The sequence below is a fragment of the Podarcis pityusensis genome (assembly GCF_964106645.2).
Source record: "Podarcis pityusensis genome assembly, chromosome: 3".
Lineage (NCBI taxonomy): Eukaryota > Metazoa > Chordata > Lepidosauria > Squamata > Lacertidae > Podarcis > Podarcis pityusensis.
In genome coordinates this window covers 16,072,493-16,087,527 of record NC_138026.1, presented here as the reverse complement: position 1 = coordinate 16,087,527, position 15,035 = coordinate 16,072,493, and the positions used below count along the sequence as shown (strand labels likewise).

General features: G+C 44.6%; 1 protein-coding gene across 7 annotated transcripts; it reads left to right on the top strand.

The window, feature by feature from the left end:
* The first annotated feature begins 348 nt into the window (after positions 1-348).
* LOC308473591 (uncharacterized protein) lies at positions 349-7,742 on the top strand. Of its 7 annotated transcripts, none has more exons than XM_080999356.1 (5): positions 349-490; positions 3,597-3,695; positions 4,395-4,478; positions 6,441-6,526; positions 7,165-7,742. In XM_080999356.1, the coding sequence occupies exons 3-5, from the start codon at positions 4,412-4,414 to the stop codon at positions 7,645-7,647; spliced, it is 636 nt and encodes a 211-aa protein (XP_080855482.1). In that variant the 5' UTR covers positions 349-490; positions 3,597-3,695; positions 4,395-4,411; the 3' UTR covers positions 7,648-7,742. The 7 variants fall into 7 exon arrangements, with proteins under 7 accessions (XP_080855482.1, XP_080855478.1, XP_080855484.1 ...); XM_080999352.1 differs by having other exon boundaries at positions 3,597-3,699; XM_080999358.1 differs by lacking the exon at positions 349-490 and adding an exon at positions 504-694.
* Positions 7,743-15,035: the final 7,293 nt, after the last annotated feature.

Genomic DNA, 15,035 nt, shown 5'->3' with positions numbered 1-15,035 from the left:
CCTGTTGATCACCATCTACATTTCCTTCGGAATGACCTTCGCTGAAGTACAGTGGTACCTCGGGTTAAGTACTTAATTCGTTCCGGAGGTCCGTTCTTAACCTGAAACTGTTCTTAACCTGAAGCACCACTTTAGCTAATGGGGCCTCCTGCTGCTGCCATGCCACCGGAGCACAATTTCTGTTCTCATCCTGAAGCAAAGTTCTTAACCCGAGGTACTATTTCTGGGTTAACAGAGTCTGTAACCTGAAGCGTATGTAACTTGAAGTGTATGTAACCCGAGGTACCACTGTAATCTGCAAAAGGATCAACAAGAAATGCATCTCTCTCTGCAACCGTAGAGGACTAGCTCTATGGCACACTAGACCTCTAGCCTCTTATTGTGACATCACAGAACAGCTCAACTGCCTTGGTTAATGCCTACCAACTGCCGTGCAAGTGAAGGTCTTGAACCGGTTACTACTAAGATTATTTCTGCCCACAGTGCAGAGGTATGGTCATGGAAAGGGAAGCAAAAGAAATGAGCTGCAAAAATCTAGGCTCATCTCCCATTGGAGCGAGGTCACCTTTGAATGGCTCTGTACAACTTAGTAGCTCTTTCTTTACAATGGAAGCACAACAGTAACTGTGGATAAACTTAGCAAGTGCTGGTATATGTTCTGAGGCACACCTTTTGGGCTACAAACTGAAACCAGGTGGAGATTTCAAATATCTTCCCAGTAAGAAATGTAGCCAAACTGTTAGTACCCCTAGTCGTGTATCCATTAGTTGTATACGTGGCAGTATGTGTGGCTCCGCCTCCCCACCCTATGGGCTTTATGTTTTGAGACCTCTGGGTATAGGGCGGTATATAAATTCAATAAATAATAATAATCCTCAAGGGGGGTTGTATGCACACTGCACTCAGCTGAAGGCAGTAGACCCATTCCTGTAGCTGCACCTGATATTTGGCAATTTCCTTTGCCACTCCGTACCCCCTTGCCACCCTCCATACTGTTCAGGAGAAACTCCCGATCCTCTGATCCTCCTTTGAGAAGCTTTTCAGAGTCTGCAAGGGGCTACAGTGGAGGGAAGAAGGTGGGAAACCTTCATTGCATGAGCAGTCCCTCCCCCCCCCCCAACTTTAGTTTTCTGAAGGGGTAAGTCCACAAGCAAGCAAATGGTTGTCCATTCTCACTGTACTAAAGCCAACTTCATTACGACGCACAAAAGTCAGTGCAACATCATCATCCTCATCATTATTACAGTGGTACCTCTGGTTACGTACTTAATTCGTTCCGGAGGTCCGTTCTTAACCTGAAACTGTTCTTAACCTGAAGCAGCACTAATGGGGCCTCCTGCTGCTGCCGCACCGCCGCAGCGAGATTTCTGTTCTCATCTTGAAGCAAAGTTATTAACCTGAGGTACTATTTCTGGGTTAGCGGAGTCTGTTGTGACCGACTCTGGGGTTGCGACGCTCATCTCGCTTTATTGGCCGAGGGAGCCGGCATACAGCTTCCAGATCATGTGGCCAGCATGACTAAGCCACTTCTGGCGAACCAGAGCAGCGTACGGAAATGCCGTTTACCTTCGCGCCAGAGCGGTACCTATTTATCTACTTGCACTTTGATGTGCTTTCGAACTGCTAGGTTGGCAGGAGCTGGGACTGAGCAACGGGAGCTCACCCCATCGCGGGGATTTAAACCGCCGACCTTCTGATCGGCAAGTCCTAGGCTCTGTGGTTTAACCCACAGCGCCACCCGCATCCCTGTAACCCAAGGTACCACTGTATTAATATACCACCCTATACCCAGAGGTCTCAGGGCAGTTCACAGAAAAGATCGCAATATCTAAAATCAAAATAACAACAATAACCCAATAACACCCCCCCCCAAAAAAGAGCCACATTTTAAAAGGGTATAGGATGTCAATCAGGTCAACCAAAGGCCTGGTTAAAAAGGAGCCTTTTTGCCTGGCACCTAAAGGTATATAATGAAGGCACGAGGCGAACTTCCCTGGGGAAAGCATCCCACAGATGGGGAGCCACTGCAGAGAAGGCCCCGTTCTCGTGTTGCCATCCTCTGGACCTCTCAAGGAGGAGGCACACAAAGAAGGGCCTCAGAAGATGATCTCAGGGTCCGGGTAGGTTCATATGGAGAGAGGAGGTCCTTGAGGTACTGTGATCCTGAGCCGTTTAAGGCTTTATAGGTCAAAACCAGCACTTTGAACATTGCACTCATTAAGTCAACTGGCATGTATGCATATTTCATTTGGCTGCAAGGAGAAGGAGGCCATGGTCCCACAATTTGTGGGTTGCCCCTTAAAAAAAAAAAAAGTAATAATACAGGAGTGTAGCTCTCATGATTGCAGAAGTATCAGAGAGAACATGTGTAGGTGTTGCACAGTAATGCTTCTCAGACGCTTGCATCAGTAGGAGGGTTTTGGCTGCTAAGCATTCATTTGTTATCTAGTCTGTCCAACCACTAAAACTAAGTTCTGACAGGGAACCAATAGTAGGTCTGAAAAGCCAGGAATCCCCAGAGTTGGCCCAACAATGCCTTCTTTTTTCCATTTGGCCCTCACCATGACTGACCAAATTCCGCCAGGCTCTGCCTCAATGTGCCAGGTACCATTTTTAAAATGTGTTTGTTTGCTTACTCTGGTTTTATCCCTTCCTTTGAGGAGTTCAGGATGCACTGGGTAGGGTTCTCTTCCATCCTTTTATCCTTACAACATTCCTGTGAGGTAAATTAGGACATTCCAGTGAGATTCATGATTTGAGTGGGGATTTTCAACCTCGGCCCCCTAACCACACTCGGACCCTCTTGGGTCTAACCCTGAACCACCAGGCTTCACTGCTTGATCCATTTGGGTCCTGTCCAGAAATTCATAAGCTGACAACCCCAGAGTGGGGATGGCATTTGAGGTAGAGATAATGCTTTCCTCCTCCTGGTGACAAAAGCCAGCCCAATTAAATAACCCCTTGTGCAAATATGAAAATATGTAGCCTTAAATATTGTAATAGATAACATACACCTATGTATACATATCAACATTTAAAAATATGCACCTGCCTGTGGCGTTTGCCCTGCTAGGTGTGTGACATCATACTGGGTCATAAGGAAAGGGTTAACTAAGGGTAAAATGATTAACCAACAGGAACCCAAGGGGAGGAGTTAGAGTTAGAGTTGTTAAGAAGTCAGTCTGGAGTTAGAGAAGGGAGAGGGAGGATAAGTCTGTGGGTTGGGCTAGTTTGTTGTGAGAGAGTGAGAGAATCTGTTAAGAGGAGTCAGTTAAACAGTTGGGATAATCAGTTAGAAGGTATTAGGAAGGTATAGGCCAGTAAAGAAACTAAGGTTAAGAAACTGACAAGAAAAATTATCTGAAACCATAAACTTGTTAATGCTTATAAAATAAACTTGTTTATTTGGTTTAATGTTAACAATTGTCTGGACTCAGTGTGTACCCGAGAGAAAGAGGTTGGTGGCAGTGGGGAAGCGATCATAGTGGTGGCACAGGGATCAATAGACCGTCAAACGTCCAGGGACCCTGTGTGATCGCCACACTGCCATTTGAACCCCTTTGAAGAAGATTAAAAATCTGTTATTGCATTGACAGAGGAATAGATAGATGCTGAACTGGATTTTCATGAGAATGAGGAAGAGAAGGAAGAACGACCGCATGCAGATCCCTAGGAGGCAACCCTTGCTGTTAGCGGTAGGTAGGTACCACTGTTTTCAGAAAGAAAGTAATATGGGCCTAGCCATAGCTCCAGGCAAACCTTTCCTCTTCATGCACAAATAGCAACAGCTGACAACAATACAAGCATCCTTTAACATTGTAAAATATAGTGGCTGGGCAGCTGGGGTTGGTAAGCTAAGGCCGTGTTGTACACCTGGCTTCCTTCCTGAAGCCAAGCTTTGCTGCCACTTAGCAAGAGGGGAGAGAGAGGTGAAAATGTTCCTCACATCCCTACTTGAAAAGGGCTGCGTTGGCTGGCCAGGCTCCCCCCTGAGCAGGCAGACAGAGGGCTCAACATGACCCCACTTTGCTCTGTTGGGGATGGGGTCACTCTGGCAGCATCATTGGTGAGGGCTGGGCTGGGCTGGCGCCCCCCTGCCTAACACACGTCCCCCCCTCCACCGGTGTGTGAGCCTGCCCCGGGTGCCAGCAACCAACGCTAGGCCACTGTCTGGATCCAATGTATACAGTTGACCTTTCCCCCCTAGTACTTCCAAACAAGGCAAAATCCCTTTCTCAGAGGCACATTAGCATCCGCTGTGTATCTCCTGTGTTTTCATGCACAAATCTAAAGGTCTGCTGTTCCTCATGGATACCCTCCACTCCATTATCTGATCTGCAGTCAGAAAGCAGTATTTATGCGCTCACCTATGAATTTTGTCGATGTGCATACAGAAAGGCAGAATTCACATATGAGCAAAGAGAAGGAAAATGAAGAGCAGAGGTCAGCTCCCTTGGAACCAGTCCTTCCTTTCTTTAGTAGGTAGAACCATAACCTTATCAATTCTTGTGTGTAATTTGAGTTAGGCATGCCAATAGGGTGGGGGGGTGTTTGACAATGTGGAGTCTATTACCATTATTTATTGAATTTATATATTGCCCTATACCCAGAGGTCTCAGGGTGGTTCACAGAACAAAATCAAAATATAAAACCACAATATACCATATTTTTCCATTTATAAGATGCCCCCATGTATAAGGTGCCCCCTATTTGGGGGGCAACAACCAGTCGCCAGTCCACCCTCAGCACTATCCATGTATAAGACGCCCCCTAATTTTTGACATTATTTCTTAGGGGGGAAACCTAGTCTTATACATGGAAAAATACAGTATATAATCAAAATAAAAACAACAACCCAATAACACCCCCAGCCTAGTCAACCATCATATTCTGGCAGGCACAGGGGAAAAATCAGCTGTAAGCCAAAGTTGTAAGCCAGTCAGCTGTAAGCCAAACAGCCTTGTGGCTTGAAATGCCAAGGTGAAATACTTCCCCAGAGGGGTAGCCAATTTCCAGCTCTTGCAGCAAAATACAACATTCCCTCCAACATTTCCCTGATGAAAATAGGGATGTCCTATTCCATAATGTTATTAATAATATTTTTCCTATTCATACCCACACATCTGACTGGGTTACTCCAGCCGCTCTGGGCGCTTCCAACATATGTGAAAGCATAATAAAACATTAAACATTTTTAAAAAACTTCCTTATACAGGCCTGCCTTCAGAAGGCTTGGGGGTCAGATGACTCCATACCCCCCCCCAACATTTCTGCAATGAAAATAGGGATGTCCTAAGGAAAAGTGGGGCATTCCAGGATCAAATCAGAAACCGGGATGACTTCTGTAAATCTGGGACTGTCCTTGGAAAATGGGGGCACTTGGAGGGTCTGAAACAACCAAGAGCCTTGCAACACCTGAAAGATTAGCTAACAAATTTATTAAGGCATCAGCTTTTGTGGACTACAGTCCATTTCATCAAACATACGAAGAGTTACCTTGAGTTCCAGGTTTATCTACACATTGTTTGAGGGAGAGGAGATGTAAACACTCAGGTGAGGGGGAAATGAAATGGAGACAACTACAGACAGTGATAAAGTACCTAACTGTACGCTACTGTAAATTAAATTGTAAATAGCTTTGAACTGTTTTTAGTATTGTCTTCTAATTGTAGTAACCAGTGCTTTTTTCTGCGGGTACGCAGGGGTACGCACACCCCTAAACATTTTGTGAATCTTTGTACTTTTGTCCATTTACTGTATTTATTTTTCCCAATTTGAACTATAAAATGGTGATTCTCTTGAGTCAAAATGAGAATACCCCTAAACATTTTTTTAAAGAAAAAAAGCACTGGTTGTAACCCACCTTGGGACCTTAGGGTGAAGGGCAGGTTAGTAGTAGTAGTAGTAGTAGTACAGTAGTAACTCACAAAACACAAAATTAAATAGTTACAGAGAGTAAAATGACTAGTTTGAGTAACCAGCTGTACATAGTTGAACGGTATACTGGCTTCACCACCCTGCCTGAACCAACATCTTATATTTTCTTATTTCTCCAGTATGAGGCAAGGAATGTTAATGTTGCCATTTAGGGAGTAGAGTTGGTAGGGATCTGGTAAGCCTAAATGCAATGGGGAAAGCTCAGATGCAAATAACAGGGGTTTGGACTACATAATTGTGAGATCCTGAAAACGGAGGAGACCATTTGGGGAAGCTGGGATTTGGAAAAATCCCGAGCCAAGCTAACGGGGTTAGCAGGTTCACCCATCCCTATTGAAAAGTGGGATATGATATGAATCTAAGCCATGGATTTTATTATGTGTATCTAAGACACAGATATTCATGCTGCTTTGCATTTCATAATCTTGTTCCATAAGCATCTGCAAATATTCATTTAAATAAGCAAATGACAATTTTCTAATTCTGCGCAATGTTCATTGCAGGTCTTCTCCAAGAATCACAGTCAGCTGTGGAGTTGAAGAAAGCGAAAATGGGAAAACTAACACCAAGGGTTGTAATTCCTTTAATGGTGAGATTAACAGAAGCAGCGAGACATTAATTTGGTCTGTTCTAAGAATAAGCTGGGGCTAGACTACATTACTGCTTCTGCATTCTGGATTAATTGCAGTTTCCGGGTCACCTTCAAAGGTAGCCCACGTAGAGCGCATTGCAGTAGTCCAAGCGGGAGATAGCCAGAGCATGCACTATTCTGGCGAGACAGCCTGCAGGCAGGTAGGTTCTCAGCCGGCGTACCAGCTGGAGCTGGTAGACAGCTGCCCTGGACACAGAACTGACCTGTGCCTCCATGGACAGCTGTGAGTCCAGAATTACTCCCAGGTTGCTCACCTGGTCCTTCAGGGGCACAGTACCCCATTCAGGACCAGGGAGTCTTCCACACCTGCCCATGTCTGGCTTGATTAGGTCAATTATCCATGTCATCTGGCACTTTTTCTCCCAGAATAACCAACCAGTTGCCCTGGGAGACTCACAAGCCAAGTATAATGGAGAGAGCCGTCACTTCTGATCATTTTAGTTGAGGGGCAGAATTTATAATGGTAAACTTATGCATCCATATGCTCCACCTGAAATTATCACAACTGCTTATAAAGACCATGGAAGTGTTTCCCGTTAACCCTATATGTGAAAGTGTGCTTGGCCTTTTTTCAGGAGCCCTCAAAGAAATGGAGAAAGTTTTCTTACTCTCCTCAGTGGATTAGTATATTGGACGTGGCTCAGAAAATCTTCGATGAAGAAGATAGAGTGAAGAAGAAACAAAAGCAGAATAAAAGGGGAGGGGAGGAAATGTTAGCAGGTGGGATTTTGGAGGAGGGAAAAGCAGAAATTAAAAGGGAACAATTGTCTGACTTTTGTGCTCCAGAGGGCATCCAACCAAATACTGGATGGGATCTCCAACCCTCACGGGAGCAACTGCCAACTGCAGGGCCGTCATATCTAAAGGCAGAGAAAGAGATCTTAACAGCGAATGAAATAGAGGATATCATCCAGGAAATTGTGGCTGTCAGGGCTAAGGAGAGGCTTTCTGAAGAAAACATGCCTCCTGAAGGAAGAGAGAAGCTCTTCTATCAAGATGCCTCTTCTATCAATGCACAGAAGCCACGCTACCATAGGGACCGGAGGATGCCACACTAAGGTGGGCGTTCATTGCTCAACCACTGCTCAGAAACAAAAATGTACGCCACTGCCATCACAGTGCTATTAAATAACCATTCCCATTTATATCACAACAGTAGGGTGTTGTTGTCGTTTGCTGCTGCTGTTGCTTTTCAGCTGGCATGGGGGAAGTGGGCTAAATGCTTGAAGATGAAGAATGGTGTGTTTTTTTAAAAAAAAATGTGCTCATTTTTCAGCTTAAAACCTCACCTTTATTGGAAGCCTTTCATGCTCTCTTCAGAAGAATGCCACATGCATTCTCTCAACACAAAAGGCACATACACACAGAGGTTTCCATGTACCCTGGAACCCTGTGTAATCAAGGTTGTGGGTCATGTGGAAATTCTTGTGTGTATGGAAAGTGCATCATCATAATCAACAACAACAACAATTTATTATTTATACGCCACCCATCTGGCTGGGTTTCCCCAGCCACTCTGGGTGGCTTCCAACAGAATATTAAAAACACCACAAAACATCAAACATTAAATCTTCCCTAAACAGGGCTGCCTTTAGATGTCTTCTAAAAGTCAGATAGTTGTTCATTTCCTTGGCACCTGATGGGAGGGCATTCCACAGGGCGGGCGCCACTACCAAGAAGGCCCGCTGCCTGGTTCCCTGTAACTTGGCTTCTCACAGCGAGGGTACCGCCACAGGGGCCTTGGGGTTGGACCTCAGTGTCCGGGCTGAAGGATGGGGATGGAAACGCTCAAAATGCAGCATTTCTCCAGAAACTACCAGATAGAAGTAGATTGTGGTGAATGTCGTTTGTACACAGCTTCATAAACCAGTGGTATGAACACACTGGATGCAGACTAAAGGAAGAGGAATCTGATGGGCAGTGGTGCCCTCTGAACTGGTTGTAAGAAAAATCAGGAAGGCAGGTTGGTGGTGGCTGGGGGGGCGCTGGCTGGCTGAGGGCAGACAGAAATCGGGGGGCAGTGCCCCCTTTGTTCAGATGGCCTAACCTCCATTAGGACGATGAGGGTAACCTGGAAATATGCACATAAGTGAAATGATTGCATTTCTTTAACGCTGAGACATGATGCTGCCTCCACTTTCATCTCTCAAGCAAAGCAAATAAATTACGATCCAGCACCACCGGCAGGTGCAAAAGCCATGAGAGAAAGGGATTATGAAAGCTAACGTGATAGAGAACAACGAATGCCAAGAACCAAAAAAAAAAGGGCAAATAGCAGTTATAATGACACAAAAGAGCAAATGTTGGTCCAAGCTTACGTCTGTACAGGGAGAATTATATAAATATTAAGAATAGTTCATGACTACTGCATTCTCCTGTAGCTTAAAAGTCTGGAGATGTTTAATATGCCACTGCAGGACATCTGAGGAAAAGCTTTGTGTATAGAAAAACCAAGTAAGAAAATAACGGGGCGGCAGGAGGAATCATTCAATATTGATGAAATTAAAAGTGCTTACAGAAAAAGCACCAGAGCTTGGGCATGAAAGGCAAGAAATATTTAATAATTACAGTGGTACCTCGGGTTAAGAACTTAATTCGTTCCGGAGGTTCATTCTTAACCTGAAACTGTTCTTAACCTGAAGCACCACTTTAGCTAATGGGGCCTCCCGCTGCTGCCATGCCGCCGCCGCACAATTTCTGTTCTCATCCTGAAGCAAAGTTCTTAACCTGAAGCACTATTTCTGGGTTAGCGGAGTCTGTAACCTGAAGCGTATGTAACCTGAGGTACCACTGTATTTTTAATATGGTTGACACAATTGTAGGTCAGGGGGCGGGGAGTGGTCACTGCTATACAGTGGTCCTGTCTTTTTGGGTTGCATTTTTGTGTGAGGAGAAAAAATCATGGTGCGGGAAGAAAAGTTGCAGGACAAAGAGGAATAAATATTCCTTTCTTTTCTCCTTCTGTTCTTCTCCCTTCCTCCATGCTGCGTTCTGTCTTACCTCTTTCCGTTTGAGGCCAACCACAAGAAGGACCAGCCTTCTCTTGCTGGATTCAAGTTCCCTTCATTAAGAGGGGTGAAAACAGTTCTGTTTCTCAGAGAAAGTGGCAGAACAAATAGCATACTTGAAAATTAAAGAAATATCCCTATAGATTCAGCGCAGGCCACCAGAGTAAAGCCCATTGTATGGTTTGAGAGAGGAGTGAGAAAAGGAAAGGGAGACCCAACACCAATTCAAGCTTTTTGTTACCGGCAAAGATGAGAAATGTGAGTTCGAGCTGTCGGGGGCCAGCTGCTGCTTTTTGTCACGACTCCAAACAAATTAGTAACATCGAATCAGGATGCCACTAGCGTGGCAAACACTTCCTGACACAGGTACTCGCTCCTAAAAGGTGTCAGTCTTTGAGAAGATGCCCTAAGGCACATTAAGTCAGGCAAGAGATGGAGATAAACTCTTCCACCCAGTCATAAAACGCAGCAAATTCTCCTATGCTCTTTCATCCGCAAAGTACAACTGCGGCATAGAGAAGAATAGAGAGGAACTGACATTACTTCATTATTATTTTTTCAATTTTGTTATTTTAAAGCACTTGATATTTTAAAAATCTCTAAGTGAGGTCCAACATGAATACAATAAACAATGTCATCAAAACAAACATAAAACTAGTATAAAAGCATATAAAAGCAGGAATTCAGAGAACTCAAATAAATGAAAACAGGGTTCAGCCTTCTGGGTCATGATATGTCTCTACAACACTTGGCTCTACATTAAACACTTGGCCTCACTGCTTCCTGCCATTTATTTATTATTAAGTGCACAGTTAAAAGCTGCAGCGTCTTCAATATGCTTGTGATACTCAGCACTGTTTCTGTGTTACCCCCAACTCAGCTAAGGCCGTGGTGGTTCTTGGTTGCAGTAATGCAATATTGAGGGCCAATAAAATGAACCTCAGTCCTGGCCAGGCTAGGCTTCTCTGGGTTTATGGTTCATCTGTTTAAATAAAGGATTAGGATCACGGTCTGGGAGTCTTGTTCCTAGGCCTACTTTTGACACTGGAGGCTCAGGCAGTTTTGGTGTCCAGAAGTCTGTTATGTACTGAGTTGAATAGGATCCAAAAGGCAGCAGTCTGATTGGTCCTAGAACAATAGGGTCCAGAATGCAGCAGTCTGATTGATCCACAGGAGCCACCCAATCCAGCTCCAGGTGGAAGTGAATCCGCAACCTGATTGGCCTACAGGTGAATCCCGGAATTAGCTAATCACGTGGGGCCCATTGTGTAAATAATGTATATAAAGCAGACATTCTGGGGGAACTTCCATTCCTCCTCACCACTATGAGCTGAATAAAGAGCATGAAATCCACTCTCGACTCCGAGTATATTTCAAAGTCCATTTCACATCCACAGTATGGTGTGCAAACTGTAGCCAGCCTTAGACAGCAAAAGCCTAACCACCCTTATCCATGCCCTGGTATCATGTGATTTTTGACTGCTACTGTATCATGTATTGCACATGGGGCTGCCTTTGAAACTGGAGCTGGTTCACAACATAACCGCCTTGATATTTTACGAGTGGATGGTGTTTCTTTTTCTTACTCTTTTTTTAAAAAAAAGATATTTTGACAAAGTAATAAGAATAAATAAGAATAAAAATGTGCACCCCACCACCGAGACCATTCCATTGTAACTATCCAACCTCCCAAAATTTCAACACCTCTTGCGATGGGTTGACACCCTTCCGTTTTAACAGTACAAATTCTACAAGCACCCTCTATCTCTCCTCAAAATAATTTCTTCTGCATATTCCCTGTCTTACCCTAATGGCGCATATTAATTTATCATTAATAGCTATATCCCACACCTCTTTATACCATTCTTCCATTTTATATTCTGCTTGCCCCTTCCACTTCCTCGCTATCATAATTCCTGCAGCTGTCAATAAATTTCTTTCTTTCTTTTATTAAAGATTTCTTGGTTTACGAAAGTATGTGCAATGTCTCCTTTTTCAAGTTACATTTTCTACAGATCAGTTTCATTTGTTGAGACATTAGTGTTACATTAGGAAGAAAAGGGGGAAAGAGGTGGAGGGGGAATGGTGAGTGGGGGTGGGGTCGGGTGGCGATGTTTCTATTTTACTTAATGTATGTGGGGGGGTTTTGTGTCAGCGTTGCTTGTGCAGGTTCTCTTTGCTATTCGCTGGTGTTCTTTTGGTGGTGAGAGAGGTTGGGGTTGGCCTAGGGTATGTTTGCTTGTTTGTGATAAATTTGTGAGCAAGTCCTTCACAGCCTGCAAACCTTCCACCCCATCATAATTTGATAATAACGCTACCTCTGGACTCTCAGTCAGCTTTAACCCAGTGATTTCTGTTATCTCCTTAAACAACCTTTGCCATTTTTATTATTTATTTTGCATATTTACACCCCCACCACATGTGAACATAATTCCCTGTTCATAATTCACTGGCATCCCCTCTAACATAACACCGGATAGTCCTTGTTTATTTTTAAGAAATAAAAATTATCTGGAGCTAACCATTTAAAATGTATTACACTGCTTCACTGGCTACCACACCCTTTTATGCACACAATTCAAAATGCTGCTTTCAAGACCTATGAGGCTTGGCAACCAGGCATCAGGAGGATGTACTTGTGCTTCAACCTGCTCATGCACTCAGATCATCTTTAGATGCTCTAGGTGCCCCTTTCCATCCTAAATGAGGTAGTAACAACTGGAAAGAGGCTCTTCTCAACTGTGGCCTCTTCTCTATGACACGCCTTCCCCAAAGCAGTCTACCTGCCACCACAAGAACCTAAGAAGAGAGCCTTCCTGAATCAGACCAAAGGTCCATATACTCTCTGAGTGGCCAATCAGTTGGGGTGGGAAGCCCACAAATGGGACCTGAGCAGAAGAGCGCTCTCTTATCTTATAATTCTCAACAAAGGGAACTCAAAGGCATACTTCCTCTATCGGTGTAGGTGGAACCGAGCCATTGGGACCAGTAGCCACTGACAGCGTTATGCTGCATGTATTTGTACAAATGTATAGAGTGAAACCTTCCTGGGAAGTAGTGCTTGGCAGTTGGGTTGCATCTGCTCATAATTACTTTCTCCATACAGCTGTCTGAACCAGGCCATGGCATAGCAAAATAAAGAAAACAGTGCAAGGAACCAAGTGCTATGAATGTTTGCGTAGCCCACAACGACTTCCTCTCGGATTGGTTTCAGCCCATAGGATAGGGGCGGAATACAGAACATGCCATTTCGCTAAGTACTTAACAGCTCCAATCCTGTATGTTTGCTAAACTGTAATAGCACTTAGCTTATTGCAGGTGAATTCATGATCTATATCACAGAGCATAAAGCGAAGCGTTTGGGAACGCAGTGCAAAAAAACACCTTTAGAGCAGAACGTTTCCAAACAGACCTTGGTAATCATCCCAAGAAAGGGTTGCTTTTGACCTAGAAAACTCCGAGCTCGTATAACAGAATTGAAGGATTTGAGATTTCTTCAGAAGAGTGACTAGTGGGGTGCCACAGGGTTCTGCCTTGGGCCCGGTCTTATTCAACATCTTTATCAACGACTTGGATGATGGACTCAAGGGCATCCTGATCAAATTTGCAGATGACACCAAACTGGGAGGGGTGGCTAACACCCGAGAGGACAGGATCACACTTCAAAACGACCTTGACAGATTAGAGAACTGGGCCAAAACAAACAAGATGAATTTTAACAGGGAGAAATGTAAAGTATTGCACTTGGGCAAAAAAAATTAGAGGCACAAATACAAGATGGGTGACACCTGGCTTGAGAGCAGTACATGTGAAAAGGATCTAGGAGTCTTGGTTGACCACAAACTTGACATGAGCCAACAGTGTGACGCGGCAGCTAAAAAAGCCAATGCAATTCTGGGCTGCATCAATAGGAGTATAGCATCTAGATCAAGGGAAGTAATAGTGGCACTGTATTCTGCTCTGGTCAGACCTCACCTGGAGTACTGTGTCCAGTTCTGGGCACCACAGTTCAAGAAGGACACTGACAAACTGGAACGTGTCCAGAGGAGGGCAACCAAAATGGTCAAAGGCCTGGAAACGATGCCTTATGAGGAACGGCTAAGGGAGCTGGGCATGTTTAGCCTGGAGAAGAGGAGGTTAAGGGGTGATATGATAGCCATGTTCAAATATATAAAAGGATGTCACATAGAGGAGGGAGAAAGGTTGTTTTCTGCTGCTCCAGAGAAGCGGACACGGAGCAATGGATCCAAACTACAAGAAAGAAGATTCCACCTAAACATTAGGAAGAACTTCCTGACAGTAAGAGCTGTTCGACAGTGGAATTTGCTGCCAGGGAGTGTGGTGGAGTCTCCTTCTTTGGAGGTCTTTAAGCAGAGGCTTGACAACCATATGTCAGGAGTGCTCTGGTGGTGTTTCCTGCTTGGCAGGGGGTTGGACTCGATGGCCCTTGTGGTCTCTTCCAACTCTATGATTCTATGATTCTATGATTCAGAAAATATATTCCAAGAGCTGCGCTGGAGCACAGCAAAGTTCAAAATAGTTTAGCTTTCTGCTTTCAAGAGTGTTCAATCAGCTGTTCCTGGGAAGATTAGTAGCAGGGCAGGAAAGAAAGAGCCCGTCATCTTCATTTGTCAACATCAGACGTGGCCCACATGCCCCCTTCAAATGTTGTTGGATTCCCGCTCGCATCAGACCCAGCTTGCACTGCCAATGGTCGGGGATAATAGAAATTGCAGGACAAAACTTCTGGGGAGAAAAAAAGGGGGGTAAAGGACCCCTGGACGGTTAGGTCCAGTCAAAGGCGTATATGGGGTTGTGGCACTCATCTTGCTTTCAGGCTGAGGGAGCTGGCATTTGTCCACAGACAGCTTTCTGGGTCATGTGGCCAGCATGGCTAAACTGTTTCTGGCACAACGGAACACCCATGACGAAAGCAGAGCACATGGAAACACCATTTACCTTCCCGACACAGGGGTACCTATTTATCTACTTGCACTGGTGTGCTTTTGAACCGCTAGGTTGGCAGAAGCTGGGACAGAGCAATGGGAGCTCATTCCATCATGGGGATTCAAACCGCCAACCTTTCAATCTAAAACTAATGAAAATTATTATTTAAAAACTGGACAACCACCGGTCCACCCTTCTCCTCAATCTTGGCGATGGCAGTGCCACTGGGGAAAATAGGGACATTCCTGGATCAAGTCAGAAGTCTTTTATTAATTAAGGCTTCCATAATTCTGGGATTGTCCCTGGAAAATAGGGACACTTGGAGGGTATGGTCTGTGCTCACCATACTTAGGGGTCTTTGTCTTTAAAATGGACTTGGACCAGACAGTGCTTCAATCTGAGGGCACCTTCAAACAGAGGACTGCCAAGGGCATGAAACTGAGCCAAAGTACACAGGTTGCCCACCTGTGCAATTAAGCCTGCAATGCCAG